The 14,120-nt window shown below is 45.8% G+C and overlaps 1 protein-coding gene across 1 annotated transcript in view; it reads right to left on the bottom strand.

Annotated features, from left to right (window-relative positions):
• WTIP (WT1 interacting protein) overlaps positions 1-14,120 on the bottom strand; it is an 81,744-nt gene that overhangs the window by 19,440 nt on the left and 48,184 nt on the right. Inside the window, exon 3 of the mRNA XM_086758024.1 lies at positions 3,339-3,406. Within this exon, the coding sequence (XP_086614150.1) occupies positions 3,339-3,406 (68 nt within the window). The remainder of the gene's footprint in view (positions 1-3,338; positions 3,407-14,120) is intronic.

Here is a 14,120-nt window from a genome sequence, read left to right as displayed (position 1 = left end):
TAGAAGAATGTACCTTGCGGCCATTGCCAAAGGTTTTCATGGGTGTATCTGCGCTTTGGATAGCTTTATGGCTGTGCAGTGGAAATTGCTCATAATGAAAGATAACATCTACATTCTTCTAACACCTTTGGTCCAGTCCAGTCCAGAAATCAAAAGCACTTCTGAAAGAAAGGGCCACATTTTGAATGCTTGATGCTAGCAGCAACTCATGTCACACATTTATGGACCAATTATTTGGAAATAACTTGGTAGCCAAAGCTCTCTGGCACTTGCTATGCTTTAAGTGACAACTGAGCTCTCTTAAAAAATGTGCCCCACACTACATTTCACCGCTCAAGTGCAACTGTCTCTGGGGTGGAAGAGACACACCCTGGAGGCGGCTGGCACCAGCGCCGTGCTGAACCTCGACAGGGACAGTTTAGCCAAGGAGAGCGAGCCCTGCTCTTACAACAGGTGCCAAACATTTATAAGGATCAGCGGATGGCTTTTCTCAAGGTCTTCCAGAGACATGCCTCCTTCCTCCCTCCCTGCCTGCCTCTGCCCTGCCCCATAGCAGCCATGTGAGTCCACGTTCCTACCCTTGACCATTCCTGCACTGGAAGACCCGTCTCTTAGCTCGCTGCAGCCTCTTTCTGGCCAGTAAACGCAGTCAGAACCAGAGTGGTTCACACACTGGTCTCGTTCTTAGGTGACAGCATAAGAAAAATATTATGTTAATTTGGGGAGGGAAATGGAGGCAGTCTACCTATGTTAAAATTGTATTCCTGCTAGGAAAATACTGTCTCCTGTTGGTGTCCTCGCTCTTCCTTGGCTTTTGTTTGCCTAGGAACTGATCAGGAGAATTAGATACTCCTACAGTTATGAGAGTCTGGTCACAGCTCCGTGGAGGTGCCACCCTGCAGCTTGTGACCAGGTTATTTCAAGTATGACACAACATAAAAGGAATTAGAAAGCAGAGCAGCTTTAGAAAATTTGGGCAAGAGGTACTGTGCTGTCACGCTGGGGTCGTTGGTGAAATCCATGCAGTAACAACTGAACTGGAGGGGCCTGTGGGTTCAGGGCTATGGGACGCTTACAATGCACAGCAGCTCCTATAGCTCTGCTTGCGCTCTCTTCTTGGCCTGCTAAGCTTGCATCGTAGTGGTTGGAGGATAGAGTGCAACATCAGCCTAATGCACCCGCAAGCAAATTTTGTTTGTTTGCTTTCTGTTTTACACACCTCTCAGTCTTTAACGTCCTAACATCCCACTACCGTGCTGCCAGCAGGGAATCTGTATATAAAGCTGAACTAAGATTTGGTGTTACGGGAGAGGCTGAAATTCTCAGTTACACAGAAAAAGCATTTGGCTAGCTGCCTTGGACTGAAAACACCTCTTTTGAGAGAGGATCGGAGTTTTCAAGTGGTTAGGAGCAAAACTTGGGAAAATGAAGTAGTTAAAATAATTTCCTTTTTAATTGCTACTTTGCAGCCTTTTCCTCCAACTTTGAGAAAAGCTCTGAGCTTCCTCTGTCCACAGAACTCAAAAATAGGCAAAGTTGGTTTATTTTTATTAGGGAAACAAGACAATTCCTAGTATTCTGCTATGATGTTTGCTCGGGGAAGCTGAGAGAAGATGAAATCACTTTCTGAGAAGCAGCTGGCTTAACACAGGCAGGGACAATGTCAGAAGTTGATTTCTTTTGCTGACTTATGCAGAAGTGAGTCGCTTGGTCTGCTTCTCTCCCATCCCTCTGTGCTACTGGGAATCTGCTAAGACACACCTGTGGGTGGTTTGGGCTTTTAAATCTGTGCCTTAAATATCCCAATAGTTCCCTAACTTGCAGAAAGTTTATTCCTATCAGGTCCTTAAGCTTGGTTTTCTTGGGAAAATGACTGCAAGTATCTCCCTTCAGAAGCCTACTACAGAACTACATGTCTAAGAACTAAGTAAGTTCCCCCTCCCCCCCTTGAAAACTGAGTGTTCTCCAAAAGATTGAGACTTTTAGATTTCAAATTCTCATGTTTAGGCTGACATTACAAGCTAATAACAACAATCATGTCATTAAGTGTGGATGAAAGGTTTTGATCATGGGGAAAGTACATTCCAACACAGTTCATAATAAAAAACTCAAAGGTTTGAGCCCCTCCATCTCACACTCCACCTCTTCTTCCCCTCCCTGCGCTTCTACAAAAACACAAGAAAGAAAAAGCTGAAAAAAGCAAGGGAGAAAAAAAAATTCTCTCCAAAATGTAACCAAAACAGTAACATATTTCAGTTATAACAAGAGATTTATTTTCTGCACAAAATACAATTTGCTCCTTTCAACAGGCTTTAGCTGTGGTAGGCTGAGAGTAAAGGTGTAACACATGAGGGCAAATATGGCTTGTATTTTAGGAATTTCCATTATTTTTATGGATTGCATTGATGAGAAATGCATTTGCACACTCTGAACTGCCAGTAACATTTTTGTTGTGGGATATACTTTGAGTTAATTCCTTTCCAAAAAGCATGGCCATATATTCATTAGAAATGGAAAGAAGTTCTAGAAGATCCAAGCTTATAAATGAATGGTATTTCAATAAATAAAGGTGGTATAAATTCAACATACTGATTCTCCAATTCATCATCCTCTAAGCTGAAATATATCATTCCTCTCTAACTTCAATTCCCAGCCATGCTGTCCTCTTAATTATAAATGGTCTGCCACTTATCAAATCATTCTCTGTGTGCTGCACAATCCTTCCCCTTAATCGCACAAATATTTTATTTTTGGAACAACACAGCTCAGCAACAAGCTTCATTTTTCTTTTCATGACTCAGTCTCTATTAAAGTAAAGCGTTTATAAAAGCTCTGGGCACATGGAGAGAAAATTAGTTGCCCCTCCGTGGCTAACAGATTTTAGCTAATCACAATGCAGCTCCACATCGCTCTGAGCAGAGCGGTGATTAAAACTGTGCCTGCAACAAAGCAACATTGTACACAGCGATGACGTGCTCCAGTCAAAAACGTCTCCCCTCTTGTTATGATTGGTATTCCCCAGATGTTTGACTTCGAGCTCCAGCTTGGCAGGCAAGGCTTTGTGGCTGCAATTCAAGTCCCAGGCTCGAGCAGCTCCAGTGTTTATTCTCATAATTTACACTTGTGATGGCTTATGGACAGTTATGTACTTGGTTTCATAGCCACCACTTCAAACCAAGGGCCTGATCCTGCCTCTGTGGAGTTAGTGGTAAATGCTTCCCAACGCTGGCACTGGCAGGAGGCCCCAGATGACTAAACCATCTCTCAAAGCAAACAAGCCAATATAAAAGAACAATTTGGTTTAAAAACAATTTAAAAATGCCTGAAATCTTACTTACTAGGAAGTCTTCTTCACAGTACACCTTGCCATTGACGTTGTAGAATGCTTTTCCTCGTAGCCTTCTCCCTGTTAAAATACGGGACCATCAGAATTTTGCGCTCCGTCCCCCAATGCCGTCACCCAGGATGCCAAGCGAAAAGCACACCCTGCTGTGCGCCTGTCTGCACGGCCAGCTCCTGCCCCGCTCCTCCCCGGCGGGGCCATCCAGAGGCATGGGTGAGGGATAGGCTCTCGGCTCCCTCCTGCCTTAACAAATCCCTTATGTTACCGAAATGTTACTTCTAAGCACAGGTTATGGAACCCAGCTGATACCAGTTCCTGGAAACATTGAAATCTAAACCCAAAAGTGATTATTTGGGGGGGGGGAAATGCTCATTTGTAAATTGAGACAATTTTCTTAGCAGGTGAAATGACAGCAGGCATATATCCACAGCAGTCAACATCAGCAATGCGTTTGTCTCTGAAATGCCCAACAAGGGACACTGCATATGGATGCTCCTGTCACCTTTGACAATATCAATACATTAATCAGTGCCACCTCAGCTACACCCACAGCTCCCTGTGATACTAAAGCAGTATGAGGCACGTACGACAGAGAGAAGGGCAGAAAAATCACTCTGAAAACACGAAATTTCATTTTCAATTTTGAACATTTGCCATTTCATTAGTGCTTGTGGAAGTCTCTTGACAAAGCCTGTGAGCATCCTTAACTGACGGATGCTTTACAGCTAAGAAATGCACAGCAGACTCCAGAGAGTCCCAGCAAAAAGGATTAAACCCAGGAGTTCAGAAACCACCAAGCCCAACCAGTTTTTAGAGACAGCAGAGGAGATCTGTCTTATGCCAGAGCTGCTCCATCAAAAGCAACACCATTTTGTCAGTGTAAAACCAGAGAGGGGAAAGGGAAACCGCACTCATCCTGACTCACCTATTTCCACTCTGTGCTAGGGTTCCCCTGGCCAAAGCTCCCAGACACCTGGGTGCTCACCACCCGTTCGCAGCCTTGGCAAGCAGATGGCACGGTGCCGACTACAGGCTGCGTACCGGCTGCCATTAGCAGTGACAGAGCGAGGAAGAGGGCAAGAGGGCCGTGTATTTACAGGTCAACAGACGACCCCTCCCAGGTCACCTGGAGCTTTTACTCCACAGAATAAGCCTGGACATCTACTGAGGCAGAGAGCAGCTCCACCGTAAACACCGCTGATCTTTGCGGAGGGTTTCACTCTGAGGGCCAGCGAGCTGAGCCAGCTGGCCAAGCACAGAGGGGCAGGAGTGCTCTCCACCGTTTCCATAAACAACGTTGAGGAAAATATGATTAATTTTCAGTGCCTGAAAGTGCCTTTTACACGTTGCCACTGTGATCCGATCCTGGGAAACAGTGTGTGGCACAAAGAAGTTGGGATCTGGGCTGATGCTTTTGGGAAATCACATGCTGCATGTGGTTGTCTGGCGGTTTTACTGTCGTGGCCGAGGGAAATGCTTCTTTTGTGTGCACATTCTTGGGCTGTCGATCTCACGGGCTGCTGTCTCCATACTGCTGGTAGGTGGAGTCAGCTCTTGTTTGTCTTTCCAGCTGCCTGGTAGCTTTGGTGGGGACCAGGAGCCTCACAGTGTGGGCAATGCACTGGGACTGCCCCATCTCCTCTGAGACTCTTGGGTAAAACTGGTCCATCCTACACCTCACCGAAACAGGGCATGGGGCTGGGACAGCAAGCAGGGGGGTCACGAGGCCTCTCAAGTGATGCAGGAACAACATCTAGATCTTCCCTCCTGCTTAACTAAGCCGTTTTTAAACCTCTCCAGTAAAAGGTAACACAAAGGTAAACGGAAGGAAGGGAAGAAAAGGAAAGAGGCCAGAATGGCTTTTTAAAGGACATTTTGGTTCTGCCAGACCCCAGCCTTGATACATGCTTGGCTTTAGATGGTGGAAACAAAGTGGCTGCACCCAGAACTGGGACTTGCCTTGAATGTGCTGATGCAGCACTTCGACCTTGCTCACACACACCGCTAGCGCAGAGCTGGGGCATTTGTTTCAAGTGGAGAAGCTCTGGCCATCACCCTCACCACACACCCATTATGGTTAGAAGCAGCAGAGATAATGAGGGAGAAATCCTGAACTCCGTTGCTGGAAGGCTCTCTGCAGGAAAGGAACGCCCTAATTCAGGGAGCGTCAGCATCTCCTGAGGCTCTGCAGAAGGTGCACGAGGACCTGTACATCCCGCTTTATATCCCAGCGTGCAGAGCCTGGCAGTGCAAAGATAGAAACACCCCAAATTCTGCTCTGGTTGCTTCCTTAGCACAGCATCACTGGCAGAAGCCAATGGAGTCAGAGCTTTCCCAGGCTGGGAAGGAGTGGGAAGCCTACGACCCAAAGCAAACAAGGCAAAACTGATGTTTTGGAACGGCTCTCAAAGACACTTACATTATCAGATGTGTTTGGCAGCTGCTTGCCCTGCGACATGAAACAACCTCCCTCACACCAGCACAACAAAGCTGCGAGCCTCCACCTCAGCCACTGCACAGCTTGGGAGCCGCTGCCCACTGCTCACACCCTGCTCTGCAAGCCCCCCCGCCGCCAAACACAGCCAGCTGCCCTCCCTTCCATACAGCCGACGCGGTGAAAACATCTCCGTTTTACACAGCGCTCGCAGAGCAACACCTTTCAAAACTGAAGAAGAACACCATTTTCCCAATTTTATAGCTGAAAAAAACAAGCCATCTACCATTAGAGAATCTACTTGCCTAAACTCAAAGCAAGCAAGCAGCTTGCTCACATGATAATTACTATTATAAGCAATAATTAATAAGATAGACAGGCCTTTTACCTTAGAGGAATTTCATTCAGGGATCGTACAATAATTATCTCATAAACAAGAAACAGCAAGTTATCACACAAATAGCTGTGGCTGGACTATATTGGCTTCTACATACCGTGTTTTAGAAATAAAGGCAAAAACATACGTTCCATTTGCCCTCCAAAACAGTTTGCTAAGTTACGGCATTGAACACAGTCAAACATCAAACTCTGAGTGCCTGGGCATCACGTAAAACCTGCCATCAAGAAGAAAGCACTGGCAGTTGCAGCCAGGGAGACACAAAGCCCAAGGAGATGCAGCGTGGGTACCTCCCAGCCCCAGGGCAGCCGTGCAGCAGGGTGGGCGCGATGCCTTGAGGTTAGGGTGCCTGCCCCGAGCTCCAGGTACTGGACAAGGCGGTTTCATCTCTCGAGGTCCTGGAGAAACCTGGGGGCCTGCACAGCACCAGCCTGTTCTGTGTAGCCATAACCTGTTATTGGCAATCAGGCAAACAATGTTGCTTCAGCCAGCCGAGTCGGACGCCTGGCCAGCTAGACAAAGTAAGATCATCCTGCCCACTGGTACGCAGAACCTGCTGCTTGGCCTTCCTCTGAATGACTGAACATAGCCAAGCCCAAGTTACTATTTGCTTTCATAATATTGAAACAAAAAAGTCAAGAGTTTCTGACAAAACTTGATGCAACTTGCTGATAGCTCATAATAATAATAATGAGCAGTTATAATGAGCAGCCTAGCGCAGAGTTCACAAGTACGGGGTTTCACAAACACTGTGCTGCTTCCCTCCTTCTGCTGGATACCCACCTTGGCACGTCCTCCCTGTCAGACCAGTTTTCAACAGCAGCAGGGAAGAGGCTCCGTTTCACACCCGACCAGAAGAGCAGCAGTCGGCCAGGAACGTGCGAAGCAACCACGGGATGGGGCAGAAGCTGCCCAGCCTGCAGCCCGCACACAGGCATGTAACACTAGCTTTTATAGGGAAGCCTTTTTTACCCCTGAATGCTCTTTAGAGCCTTGTTTTACTGTAGAAAACGAAGCTTAATGCGCTCACGGTGACAACAAATGCTTCTTGCAAATAACTTTCACATTTCTTGACTGATACCCACACATTTGAGGGGTAGCGAGGAGCAGGATAAGGGGGTTCCATCACGTCAGGTGGGAGGCAGTGACCTTGCAAATGCTCCAAAGAGTGCTAAGTTTCATATAGATAATCTAGCAGTTAATAAAATGCAAGCTAGAAATTAAATTACTCTGTCCCAAGGAACAATCCCAACCGGTGTTTGCAATCAGCGTGATAAACACTCAAAAGAAAGCAGGCTTTTGGAACTTAAAAAAAATTAGATATATATAAAATCAGAATCAGCTCTAGGTTTTGAACATCATTTTTTTTTACATTTAAACAGTTTGAGTCTCTGGTATTTAAATGTTTCTAGTAATTACTTCCTGCCCAGTTTTTCTCCCTTACATGTTGCAAACTAAAAGGAAGGAACAGGGGAGCTGCTGCTTCAGCAAAGGACTCAACTCAAAGATTCGGCTTGCAAAAGGAAAAATGACCCACAGTTGACACAGGCTGTCCACAACTATTCTCTCCAGTCTCCACAACATTTCACTGGGTGGTGAAAACACACCAGCTAGGAAGCCAAGATGGGGTAAAACTTTTTCCAACGCTGTTTCAAAAGCTGCTCCGGGCCCTCATGGAACAAAATGTTAATCAGACTGGGTTTTACGGTCTTGAGGAGGAGCTCCGAAAGAGTGCTGAAAAGTGTCCTGCGCCCTCCCCGCTAGCCTGGAAAGCATCTTCAAAGCCCCCCCCGCCGCTGCTGGCAGGGGAGTATTTGCCTATAGGGAGGTGAGTTTATCAAGTCACAGCCTTCAGTGGTAGATCTCCAGTCTCACACGGGATGATGCAACCGTGTCGGGGGCTATCACCCCCCCTCGCCTTTGTAAGACAAGAGATAGCAATGTCTCACTGTCACAGCATGGTTATTAGAGCTAATTACTGTTTGCAGCGTGCTTTGAAGTTGAAAAGTGCCAAGCATTATTATAATATTTTAAGTACTTTGATGATTAAAAACATGCAACCGTTGGGTAATCATCACGATTTACTCACATTGTAGTGTAAGCAAGTTCATGCGAGAAGCCTGCATTGTCTCAGTGCCTGACGCTACTTAAAAACAAACAGCTCCCCTCTGACATAATGGGAATGCTGCAGCCCCAGCCTCGCCTCCTGGATAATGCCTGGCATGTCCCTGAGACTACCAACGTGCCGAAAAAAAAATACATCAGTGTACCTCCTCACCATCATCATCTCTCTCGTGATATATGTGCCTCTTCTCGTAACTTCATGTGGAAAAGTTTCAGCATTAGAGGGAACAAAGTGCGAGATGACTAATAATGTCCTTGTTATTTCTAACATTACAGCTGTGTGGAACAAGAGGATTGTATTTTAGTCAGAAAATGTAATTAAAACCTCCTGATATGGAGTGCAATTGAAAAGTTTAGCTCTAGGTATTGCTGCTAAAGGTAAGAAATGCATTAAAGCAGAGCTAATTAAAAGCCTGAACAGCCCAAGCTATCACCACCGAATATTATTCAAGTACCTGCCATTCCTGTAGGCTGGGGACACGCCTGGGTCGCTCTGACCACAGACAAGCGCAGACCTCAGCTCTGCTGCCGCTTCTCCCATAGGGACACAGCCCCCGGGAGCCCCCGCGCAGGCAGCGAGCAAGGTGCAGGCTGCAGCAGGACCAGGAGGGATGGCTGTGGCTGCCCGGTCACAGCGTCGGGGGCTTGCTCGAGCCCCCGGCACAGCCAGGCGCTGCTCCTGCCGGGAAAGGGGCACCAGGAACTCCTGGCTTGTCTCACAGCAGCAAAACAGATACACAGCATCCTTCTTTAACAGTTCTTTCTGGAGGAAAAAAAAAGCGTATCACATTACTTCTCTCATTGGGACTTCTTCCCCTTACTTCTTACTTTAAGAATTGTCAGTTCTAGGGATGAACAGGACACTCAGTGAGAATCTCTGCACTCTGGAAGCTTTGGTCCTCAACTCGCACAGCTTTCTGAGCATGGCAGCCCCTGGCTCTTCGTGCCTGACTGACTGAAGAACTGTGCATATCTGTTTTAGTCAGCAATGTTAAACATGGACCTAATTGCCTGTTAACTGCTTCAGACGCCACCTCTGAAGTGACTGATATGACACCAGCATCATCACGGGTCTCATGTTAGCACCTTACGTGACAGTCTCTCAAAGTGTTCAGACTAAAGCGACATGTAAACATACATGCAAGATTAATACACAACAACATTTGCTCAAGTATTTCCCAGCCACCCTAACAGGGAACGAAAATTCCCATGTATTGCCCTAAAGCCCTGTACAAGTGAAACCAGACACAAGGTGGCTTGGGCTGAGCAAACGTATCTGCATGCCCGCTGCCCACCTGCGGCCACGGTCTCCACCACTGCTCAATGGAAACGTGAAGTTTACCAGGCCAAACCTGGTAACTTTGCTTTGCAAAAGCCCCTGGCATATGTCTGGGGCTGCTCTGATGCAGAGCCGGTTTGTGGTGGCTATCCACGGGCTGTCCACGCTTCCAAATGCAGACAGCACTCCACACCCCACGTGCCATCCAGGGGCTGTGGCAGGGCCCAGTGCCGAGCCCGTGCCGGTGCCCCAGCGATCTCCCGTACTGCCTGCCAACACTGTCATGACAGCACAGCCAACCACTGTCCACAGCCTTGAACTAAACTCTGGCACAGCCGCTGCAGCTTTTCTTGCTGCACAAGGTGCGACTCACCCTCTGAAGAGCACCTGTGTGCCCTCTACATACATGTTTCAGTGACTGAGAAACTGGGACCAAAATAACTCAAGAGCTGAAGGGCAAATGAAACATCCAGAATACAATCTGTTCTCCGCAAACCCTCAGGCTGGACAACAACTATTTCCAAAAAGTGGAAGCTAAGCTTTAAGGCACCAGGTGATTCCAGAAGCTGAAACTTCAAGAGAAATACCAAGTTTTACAAACATGGAATAGATAATTGAAAATATTAAGTAACAACAACCCACCTCTGCTACCTTCTCTACCCAGTCATCTCAAGATAAAACTCATGCAGGATTTCACCCAGGAGATGTTTTCTTTCATTTGGTATAGGAGGGTCACCTGGCCAAGATGTGCCAAAAGAAAACAAAATCATTCAATCCTTTTATTTGTTACCATTTCTTCTTTACTCACATGTGAGTTTGGGCTCACAGTTCTCCATCCCTCCCTCAGGCTTACGACTGCCTACCCACACAGAGATTTTCTTGACACGGGGTTTCTGTCACTCATCCACTTGAGAATGGAGAGCACCGAGGCAGCTTTAGCCCTGAATAACTGTTAAGTACATTTTTCTCCTCCGTCTCCTACGGGGGACTCGCACAAAGCCACCAAGCAATGTGAGCACCACCTCTTCGTGAGGGGGTCCTGCGTTTGGTGTCGGGCAGCGCAGGGACTTCGTAGCAGGACGGGGCTGCGAGGAGGAACCGAGCCCCAGCCCCTGGCTTGGAGAAACTTCCATCCCCCACCGCCACTGCCCTGTCCTCTCCTCACAATGCTCAAGCGCTCAGGCTTTGTGAAAGGAGGGGTGAATTTCTAGGGCTTTCAGGGTTTTTAAGATAGAAAAAAAAAAAATCAATGCCAAATTCCTTTGAATAGAAGATACTGCATGTTGGCAGAAGCCACTTTTCACAGACTCCAGCCGTTTGAAATCTGAAACACTAAAAAGTGGCTACTGTGGATGTGCTGTATTCTTCTTTTCAAAGCGATCTGGCACACAATTTTGCTCCCCTGTTTCAGGACCCAATCCTGCATTCCTTTCACGCTCAGACTCCCATTGACTTTAAGGAATGCAGGATTGGATCCTAAATGTGTGCTTTACTCACACAATAGCTCCTCATGGTTACGATCTATTGAGAAATGCACACTTTAAAAACCATTTGGAATTGCAGGCTCATCCACCAGGCCAGAATGCCTGTAAAGATCTTCCATTATTTCAGGGAAAATGCCAGTGTGTGAATTACACACACACGTTATTTTCCCGGTTTCAAGCTGCAGGCATAGCTCAGCTTGAGATGCATCAAAATATTTTGAGCACTGGCCTGATACCTCATAAAGAAACCACGCGTAATTTCAGTTTTTGAAAAACAGCAAAACTCCGGGGGAAAAAAAAAAGCCACCAAAGCAAACATATAAGCAGCTGAATCTTTAGGTCGGTTTTCCAGAGAACTTTTGTAAAAGCCTCTAAAAGACCTGCACCAGCTAAGACAAAACAGTTTGCACTGCTGTTTTTGAGGATGCTGTATATTGAGTTACGAGGCTATTACGATGCAAATCTCAAATGTACAAGCTTTTTACTTGGCCATAAACACAAAACAGTATACATTGTCCTTTCAGAAGAAAAGGTTTGCTGCTAAAATAGCAGAAGCCCTACGTAAATAACCAACATTCTTTCTGCCTGAGGTCACTGACTTGGCCTATTCAATTCCGGGCTAGTCTGGGATTTGACAATCTAAGCAGGGGAGAGGCCCTTTCCTTTTTTTCAAAAGAATGCTGGGATTTTATTTGAAATTTAAACTCTTGCAAACAAAAGGTGGCATCGTATGCTAGAGGCCTATGAAGGTGGAGTACAGGATGTGTATTGTTTTCTCCCTTTACATACATTCTTTCAAGAAAGAGTATTCAGAGTCTGTGAACAAATTCTAATCAAATATTATCATCAGGTAGGCAGACACAGCCACATATGAACAAACACTTTCAAGATATCAGGAGATTTACTTTTTAAAAATATCAATGCAGGGAAAGCATAAACATTGTTTAAAATGATAATTTTAATTATCATTTAAAATATTTTTTTAAATATTAATTGAAAATTCCTCCATAGTTTAAGTTCCTACACTAATTCATATTTATACCCTATTAAAAAAAAAAAAAAGCTTTTCAGTGCAAATTAACTGTGGCTACGAAGTCAGCATTCATTCCCATTCTCTATCTCAAGTTGATCTGTCCTGCAGAGGCAGATGGCAGTTAACTGTTTTTCCTCCCGATCACAGTTGCCCAGCTCTTACTGGAGTCTTACAAAAGTACATTCCTGTATAAAACCATTATCATTTCCATTTCTGGGCTGCTACCCAGGCTCTGCCCTGCTCTGTGCCACCTCTCCAGCACGGCAGCAGCGTGCCAGCTCCTGCCACACGGACGTACGGGTACCACACACCGCCCGCCGCAGATGACTACGCCAGGCTGAATTTGCAGCTGGTGTAAATCGTGACAGCATCACTGAATTCATCACAATTTATACAAGCTGTAGATGTGCTGCAAGGTACGATCTTTGCCAGAAAAATGTGTCTTTGCTATGCACTCCCTAACATGTAGTAAAATCCAGATGAAAACAAAGCAGTTTATCATTCTGGCATGTTTGTAGCCCAGGGTAAACTCTATAGACTCTCCTCTGCAGCTTACCTTAACCTGCCATGAGGTCAAAATGAAAAAATTCATTATCTTCCCTAGCATTCTGCCTCGTGTCAGCTTTTACACTGAAGGAAACACCTTTCTATCCAGAAAACATGCCTTTGCTGCCAAAAAACCTCTCGATTCTGCACTGTGGCAAGTAACGTGTCTTGCTCTGACCACTCTGCAGCATCTCCCACCATCAAAGCCAGCAAGCCCAAGACTGAGTGCAGAGGACATGGAAGGTACATTTCTGCCCCAGCCTTGCTGCAGTGACTTAAAACTGTCAGTTTCCAGCAGGATTATGTAGATAGATTGCTAATATCTTTTGTTACCTTGCTGGAAAACCCCACTTTTCTTGGCAGGGTATCCATAATCTCCATGCCATGTTTACTCTAGTGAGGAATTCTCTCTTCCCTTCTCTCTCCTCCTACTCTTCGGTCAGGTTATTTAACCAAAAGGTTACTTAATGCTGCAGGGACAAGATCATCTCTGACCTCCGGTACTCGGGCAAAGTGTTCCTGTGCTGATCATATTATAAACTTAGCAGATACTTTTAAGCTTCCATATAATTTGCAAAAGTTAAAATTGGCAGATGTTTCCCTTCTCTCCCACTTATGTATTTATTCTATCCCATACCACCCATCAATTTCATGGTTAAGGCATAAATTATTTCCATGGAGCTCAAACAGAAGAACTTACATTGAAAAATAGGTTGTAAAAACATAAGCCAAGCACATATTTAAAAACAGAAATACAACAGCCTGCATTGATCTAATAGCTATTTTGGGCCTATATATTAATAGGTATCTTAAAATACCTTTCTTAATAAGCTAGCAACCACGCACACTAACAGGGAAATGTGAAATAAAACTCCAAGTGTTCTTCAATTAAGAATTTTTTTTTCAGGGCTAGGTTTACAAATGAAAAAAAAAAACCAAAAAACAGTGAAAAGCAAGGACAAAACAACACAGACCACTGTGTAAAAACCATGAGAGGTCCCCCCACCACTCAGCAAGCCGGGAGGGAAGGGGGTATAGCTCTTCCCCCAAGGTAGCTTCCACTGTGGGAAACTTCCATAGTTCCATTACAGACCCTGCCTGTTATCAGCAAAGAATTCCACTTTTCCAGCTGCTGCCTGTAAGCCAGGACTTAAAAGAGTACTTGTCTTATCACACTATGCCAGGGTCCCAGCGCCAGCCCATTCTATGGCAAAATAAATCCATCAGCAAACAGCAGCCTGTTCCAGCCTAAGTCTTCCTGACCCTGCAAGGACACAAGCTTCCCAAGCACCCTTGCTGGCCACTACCCATGGAATGTCGTAGGTAGATTTCCTTCGGGCTCCAGTAGAACCACCATAATGCCAGCAGTAAGGACACATCTAGCACAGTACCCTGTCTCCAGCTCTGGTCAAGAGTGGAAGCTCGATGGGAAAGAGCATTAGAAACAGGCTGACGTGCTCCCAAGAATAACCTCTCAGCT

This window comes from Chlamydotis macqueenii, chromosome 13 (assembly GCF_036417535.1).
Source record: "Chlamydotis macqueenii isolate bChlMac1 chromosome 13, bChlMac1.mat, whole genome shotgun sequence".
Classification (NCBI taxonomy): Eukaryota; Metazoa; Chordata; class Aves; order Otidiformes; family Otididae; genus Chlamydotis; species Chlamydotis macqueenii.
This window is presented reverse-complemented; position numbering and strand designations above follow the sequence as displayed.